Raw genomic sequence first — 7,500 nt, 5'->3', positions numbered from 1 at the left:
ACCCAGCCCCCCCCTGTGGCGTGTGTCCCAGCCTGCGAGCATCCATCACTCTTGAGGACGGGGGGAGGCAGTAGTCAAACACAGGCAAACGCACTGGGAGGAATGTTCCCGCTTAAAATAAACCAAGGGAAATACATTATAGAAGGCCGAAAAATAAGAAAAACAGGGAACCTAAAACAGGAAGAATGCAGGGTATTTGGTTGTGTGTCCCCAAAGCACGGGGGAGGAGGTAGGGAGGATGAGCACGGGGCAAAGGAGAGCGAGAGGGATAGCGAGGCATCTGGTAAAGGCATTGCCCTGAGGGTCAACCTTACCGGCCATCCACGGTGCAGCAGACCCTTAACACCCAGGCCACGAAGGCACAGTGTGGGCTGTAAAGACTGTAATGAGGGGTGAAAATGTGTGCCTGTTCCCATTTGTGTTAGGCATTATTTTCTTTTCCTTTTTTTGGCCAGAGCGAAACACTGGATGTACGTGGGTGGGATTCCATTTGTTTACTCACAGTCATTGAATGGAAAATATGTTTTGTCCGCTAAAGAAAAAATAAAAACACAATGCTTTCCACATGGTGCCCCAAAAGGTGTTTCCCATCCCAGAGAAGGCTCAGTGGGCTTTTTCGCGGTGACTCATCTGGTAATTATGAGAATGCTGCTTTAATGTTTGGGTGACACACCATAGCCACAAGATTATCTGAGTCAGGAGACTTCACCTTCACCTGTCTGTGGCGTACCTGTGAGGCAGAGCTCGTGTCCGTTGGGCACCTCCTGGCAGGAGACATCTTGTGGGTAGGTGGGCTGGGAGGGGCACCCAGGCTTCTGGGGGTGAACCGCCCCTGGGAAGTGGGTCTGCAGGCCCGCAGCCACACCTCCACTCTGCCTCTGCTGGGAGACATACAGTTAGGGAGAAATGGATCAATATAATAATTGACATCCTGTGTTATTATCATGACTCACTTATGTGCATGCAAAGACAGGGTCCCTTTTTCTTTCACGGAATGACACCAGAGCTTAATTTGACTCGTTCTGTTACTCTAAGGTGTATGTTTTTAATCATGCCTAACCGGGAGATGTTTATGAAAGTGGGAGCAAAAAAGAGTTGGAGTAAAGTCGGTTGGGTGAATGACCCAGGGAGACATGGAATACTATTTATAGACTTCATCCATACCGGGCATGCAGAAAGCCAGACATTCATGTTTAACCTCTCGAGGATGTTTAATGAGAGAAAAGTGAATTGTACTTAATTTTACATAACCATCGGTTTACGTGGTATATATAACTAGTTAACAATGCTCTTGCATCGGGAGCATACAGAAAGGAGTGCTTGACCATTAAATACCCCAGAGTGAAAAAGAAAGCAAAAGAGACAGACAGACTGACTGGCTTGCGGCTGGGCTGACTGATTAACGGACTCTCTTAACAGACGGACTGCTAAACTGATAAGAGGGCCTGTGTTAATGCCTTGCCACTTTTATCAGTAGCCAGACAACTTTATGGATTGCTGACATGACCAGCGGTTTGTGGGGGCTGGGAGGGGGGGGGGGGGGGGGGGGGGGGGGGGGGGGGGGGCAGCCCTATTTATGGGGTTTTCGGGGGTTTGCCTTGGCCGTCGCCATCCGCTATCAGTCCAGTCGGCAAGGGGGAGACGTGAGATAGTTATGGAGGGAAGCACATGGAGTATTTATGGGTTATCGCAGACTGTGTTGATAGCTAGGCAGACATGTCGTATGCCATTGATGGATTTATGTTAAAATGGAGAATACTCTAAAAACGTGTACAGGAGTGGGTCCTTAAGTGCAAAGGAACAGGTGTAATCCGTGAAGTGAAAGACAGTAGATAAACCGAACTGAGTAGAAGGTTTACTGTAATACGCCTATGTTGGTAATCAAAATACCTTGGAATTCGTAGTCATATATGGTATTTAAACAACCCCCAGAGAGATGACATCATTGCATTGTCATTGTTAAAGGATCGTATTCTGCAGATTGTCTAGTTCCTTTTAAATATTGAAATTGTTAACACTTTATTCCGGGGATCCATGTATTTATTTCACAGCCTCAGTCGACATTGCACAAAGATTCAACAATCCTAAACATGAAAAAGGAGAAGGAGAAATATAACTCAGATCTCTGGGCCCCCCCCCCCCCCCCCCCCCAACCCACACCCCTCCTCCTCTTCACTAATTCATGTAAATTTGAGGAAGCTAGTGGATTGGCCCAGGCTCACCTTTTGACCAGGTCTGCCCTGGTATACACTAATCTCAATTTCAAAGGCAATGCCCACCACCTGAGCCAATTAGGGGCAGGGCAGCTAGCCTGCTCCGTGTTTCCCCATGAAAACCACGGGGTTGCCATTTGCATGTAACCTCAGTCTCTCTCCCTAATGCACTGCCGCTCTGCATACAAATGGAGGCATTTCTGCGGGCGTCTCTTCTCCGTCTTCATCTCACAAGCGCTCACCTGACAGGATTCCCAATGTTCCAGGCTACTACGCTATCCCCGGCTCTATATTCATAGGGCTCTCTCAATTTGGACCGAGTTAGAGGACTTGGGTGAGGGAACATAGAGAGAAAACAACAGCTAGCCGGGTGTTAGACATGCTGTTCGCCGTTACTCTAAATGGACTCGGCTGGTTTGTGTGAGGTCATGAAATAACCAATGTATTATTTTAAAGGGAACTTTAACAAGTCTTTCACACAGTGTGGTTGTGAAAGACTCTAGCATTATTTCACTAAGATATAAATGTCCCTTTTTTTTTTTTTTGCACAGCTCCATTTCCCAACTTTGGACCGAAATTGTGAAAAAGAACACAAGAACAAAGTGCTGCAAAAGTTTCCACAGTGTGAAATTAACAAGCCAAATGTTCTGATAATGTGTTCCTGTGAGAGAGGATGAAATCCAGAGACGAGGAATCACCCGCCAACCCTCTCCCCTCCTTCCACACATGCACACACTCACTCACACCCAGACAAAGACAAGACACACACACACGCACACACAGACACACACACACACACACACACACCACCCTCCTCCTGTTAGGTAGCTAGGACAGCCTGTAACATTGTGGTAATTTATGAGAGAGGTCTTACCATTGCACCCAGACGGTCACAGGGGTGAAGATGCGGGTAGGCAGAAACTGAATCCATGTAGTAACTCATCGCGGGGGGGACTTGAGGAGCAGGGCCTGTCAAAGGGATCAACACATAAACAGACATGGCAGCGACGGGCACCCAATCTATCACACACTGTTTACACTTGCTGTGCCCCGATAGGTGGGTGTGTGCGGTGTGTGTGTGTGTGTGTGTGTGTGTGTGTGTGTGTGTGTGTGTGTGTGTGTGTGTGTGTGTGTGTGTGTGTGTGTGTGTGTGTGTGTGTGTGTGTGTGTGTGTGTGTGTGTGTGTGGACATGTGTGTAACAGCTGTGTGCGTGTGTGTGTGTGTGTGTGAGTGTGGTTTTGTGTGTATACATGAGTGTGTGTATAAGCATGTGTGTGTCTCTGTGTGTGCGTCTGTGTGTGTGTGTGTGTGTGTGTGTGTGTGTGTGTGTGTGTGTGTGTGTGTGTGTGTGTGTGTGTGTGTGTGTGTGTGTGTGTGTGCGTGCGTACTTGTGTGCGTGGGTTGACCAGTCCTGCTTTTATTACATTTTGGCGTTCTTTAAATAGTGCTGTCGAGATCTGTATTTTTAAACTAAACTAAACCAGCCAGATAGACCCGGGCAGGCTTCCCCTGTTCTCCTTTCCCGCCCATTCTCCCTCCCTCTTCCTCATGCCACATTGTTTCTTCTTAGCTCTCATCTGCCTTCCTTCCTCCTCCTCCTCTTCCTCCCCTCCCACTCACTTTGCGTATCTCTTAGCATTGTTTACTCGCAACAGCTTCAGGAGACGGGAGAACGGAGCTGGGAGATTATTGAGAGAACGAAGCAGTGGCATATGTGGGCAGTGACAAGTTGCATATTAATTTGTCTCTTATTCATATTCATATGCCAAGCAATTTAGCGCAGCCGTGGTGCGCAGCAGCTGGTAATTCAGAGGATAGAAGATATAGTGGCGTTCAATGCCTGCAGATGCTCATCATCTTAACACATTAAGGATTCCGATTCCTTGAACTGCAAAAATGTGATGTGCATCAATGGCAACCAAAGAAAAGATTGAATGACTTAAAAAATAAATTGACGTCTCAATAGTATGGTGAGTCGATTGGCTTACCATAGTCAATCCTGTCATTGATTAATATCAAAATATGAATGACACTCAATAATCGAAATAAAACGTTAACATGTTGCGTGTTACAACATATTTCACATTACATTTATATTTGTTTATTGTTAACATGTTCAATAATATACACCAAATAAGAAAAAGTTACGTTAAATACATACTTTTTTTTTATTTGACATTGCTATACAACATAAAACACATTTTAAACAGGTAGCGGAATGTGCGTCAAGCCTTGAGAGAATTCCTGTCGGGAAGCCAGTGAAACCTCAGTCAAAACTTCAAAGCCCCAAATGTTTGATGAGAGACGCCGCAGGACCATAAGTTACGACAACACCTGATGTTCTTGTCATACAGTATTAAGGTACGATTCCTAAGTGGACACAAAAAACTTTGAACTTACCAACTCTGAGAAGTTTTCCTGCAAACTGAACGCGCTCTCTTGATGCGTGTGACAGCTGAACGGTGGTCGGTAATGATGCTGTGTACCTGGCTTGCAGCGAGTCCAAAGAGGAAGGAATCGCATGCACACTTTTAGTCCCTCCCTCGTTATTACGGCGATCCATTTGAATTTCGAGGTGGTTTTTAAATCCGTGCCTACGGATTGTCTATGGACCTCTCTAGGTTAAATCCCCATTTCTCCCTGCAGGTGTGAAATAATGATAGGCTTTACAACGAGTGAGTTTGGTTAATCATGGGTCTATTATTTTTGGTAGCCTGCACCTTCGGAACAGACTATCAGTTAATGTCCTTCAATAATAAGTCTTATGATCCTGCTCCTTTAGGGATTCCCATATGTACAACCCCCAAAAATGAATGAACTTCCTTTGATTGAATTTATAAATAAAAGTAGTGTTTGTGCACTGGCATGGCTACATGTGTTTCTGGTTGTGTCTGGGGACTTTTATGAAATTCCCCATGCTGAACATGTACAATAACCTTCTATTGTTGCAAGCCTCCACTAACTGTTCTACCAAACAGTGAGACCACTGTAGCAAAGCAAACTTTATTTCAACCCAGACCCAGTGTTTTGTGGCTACAGCCTGTAGAGATGTTTATTTCAAATCAGTTTCCCCCCAATACCCCATGCACCTGTACCTCGCCTCCCCCATGTCAGGGGTTAACTGATTTGGGTCTGGGCGAAGGTCTGTGACTCATGTGTGAAATGAGAAGAGGTTTCACCCAGTGAGTCAACAGATTTACACCTAGCAGATAGACGTGTGCCATTGGAGGGAGTGATATGCAGTTCAGATATGCGAACTATTTGGTCATTTACTTATTCATTGATTTTCATTTCGCAACACGATAAAAAAAGTTTTACGCAACAGCAATCCCCTCCATCTCCAATCTCCTATTCCTCATATATTTGTCGTTCTATTTTCGTAACGCTTTATTCTTCTTATTTGTTTGATCTTCGTCTCTATCCTCTCGTTTTCTCTCTCTCTCTCTCCCTCTCTCCTTTGAGTATTCTCCCTCCCTCACTTTTCTTTTCTTTCTCTCTGGCCCTCCTCTCTCGTGCTGTAGTGGAAATCTCAACACTTGCGAGCCGTCTGAAACACCTTGTGGCTCCATGATAATTCTGTGACCTTGCCGCTGCGTTTGTTTAAATTAGAAAGTGCACGGTTCAAACTCTCTGTCAGCCGTGGATCTTAAGCGTAAATCTTGTGCGTGCCAGCCCACGCGTGTGTGTGTGTGTGTGTGTGTGTGTGTGTGTGTGTGTGTGTGTGTGTGTGTGTGTGTGTGTGTGTGTGTGTGTGTGTGTGTGTGTGTGTGTGTGTGTGTGGGTGGGTGGGTGGGTGGGTGGGTGTGTGTGTGTGTGTGTGTGTGTGTGTGTGTGTGTGGGGGGGTGTGTGTGTGGGTGTATGCAGGTGTGTCAAGTGCCTGAGAAGGGGTGTGTGTGGGTGTGGGATGGGGGGGGGGGGGGGGGGGGGGAGACATTCAAGTCCAAGTTGAAAGGCGTGAAGAAGTACCTTGAGAAGCTCAGACAGACAGGGTCAGGCCGCCTGCGTCTTCTCAACACACCGTCTGAAGCCTCACAGAGGGGTTCTCTGGTGCTACCTATGGGGCCCCGAGGGACACAGCCAGGCAACGCGTCAAAGGGCAAAGGGGAGGGTATGACTTATGACCGTGCCGACCATAAAAGGCCCTGGACGTGCCCCTGCCGGTCAAAATTGAATAAACTGGGGATGAATGCGATCCAGATCACGGGCCGGTGCCCCAACAATGCTGTTTCAATTAGCCGGCCCGCCAGTTCAAAGGCAGATCCACTGCCGCTCCGCATGAAGCCACTATCATCACATTGTCCCGCGCCTCTTACCCCCCTCCCCTGCCATAGTACCACCTTTTTCTGCTCAGGGGCTCTTTCTACGGCTTGGTTGCGCTCATGTTTCGCATTAAACTGCCGGGGAAGATCGTGCCATCAGCCACAGGCGAGCCCATCCATATGTCAAGGCCCTGCTGGAGTTTCATGGTTTCCATCATCACCTTCTCAGAGTGTACTCCTCCACGGTAGCTCTGTAGTCTGTAGCACCAGAAGCTGGGGAATCCAAATCTGGACTTTGAATGTTTAATATGTATTTTGTTTGAGAATGTTATACACAAGGGATCATAAATAAGATAGATATTGTCAAAGTGGGGATAGTACCAAATCCATTTGATTTAATTATTTATTTATATCTATTAGGCTAAGTCATCCTATCTTAGTCAGCTTCATATTTTTTAAAGTTCAATGACAATTCATGACAAATAAACTGCATTTTCCATAAGCTCCATTGTCGCTTATATTTTATATTTATTCACAAAGAAGCTTGTTGGACCATTTAATAATAATTATGACGATGCTTAATGTATTTGAAGGTCTGTGTGCAGTAAACTGCATTACATTGTGCAGGTAATCCATCTTAAAGGCAATTGGGATGTGACTAATCTTTCTCTGAATGATCTTATTTTCATGTATTTGTTACTTCTTGGTGTCAATCTTACATTAAACCAAATAAATGCTTTCCCTGGGATTTCAAACTTGATTAATTGTAAAATGCCTTGTAAAAATGAGAAATGTGTTAGAGTCTAGTGTACTTCATGGATACAGTAATTTCCAATATATTTAAATGCATGGGCTGTTTCAAAAGGTATTGTGCAGTCTCAACCTCAGACTATGGACTATAATCCATTGACTATAAAGTATGAATATGGACTATAGACCATTGCCTATCAACCATGGGCTAATGACCTATGAACTACGACCTATGAAATATGCCCAATGAACTCTGACCAATGGATTATATACTAT

At 45.5% G+C, this 7,500-nt stretch overlaps 1 protein-coding gene across 3 annotated transcripts in view; it reads right to left on the bottom strand.

The window, feature by feature from the left end:
* The window catches only part of ets1 (v-ets avian erythroblastosis virus E26 oncogene homolog 1), a 36,290-nt gene extending 31,559 nt beyond the window's left edge, over positions 1 to 4,731 (bottom strand). For 2 of the 3 annotated variants that reach the window (XM_030380491.1, XM_030380493.1), the window contains exons 1-3: positions 4,615 to 4,730; positions 3,088 to 3,182; positions 731 to 881 (exon numbers count right to left, since the gene is read on the bottom strand). In XM_030380491.1, coding sequence (XP_030236351.1) covers positions 731 to 881; positions 3,088 to 3,156 — 220 coding nt within the window. In that variant the 5' untranslated portion in view covers positions 3,157 to 3,182; positions 4,615 to 4,730. Of the gene's footprint in view, positions 1 to 730; positions 882 to 3,087; positions 3,183 to 4,614 lie in introns of all 3 variants that reach the window. The other variant, XM_030380492.1, reaches the window with a different exon arrangement.
* Positions 4,732 to 7,500: the final 2,769 nt, after the last annotated feature.

The sequence above is a fragment of the Gadus morhua genome, chromosome 16 (genome assembly GCF_902167405.1).
Source record: "Gadus morhua chromosome 16, gadMor3.0, whole genome shotgun sequence".
NCBI classification, from domain to species: Eukaryota; Metazoa; Chordata; class Actinopteri; order Gadiformes; family Gadidae; genus Gadus; species Gadus morhua.
The sequence above is the reverse complement of the archived record's forward strand: the minus strand, read 5'-3'. Positions and strand labels throughout refer to the sequence as shown.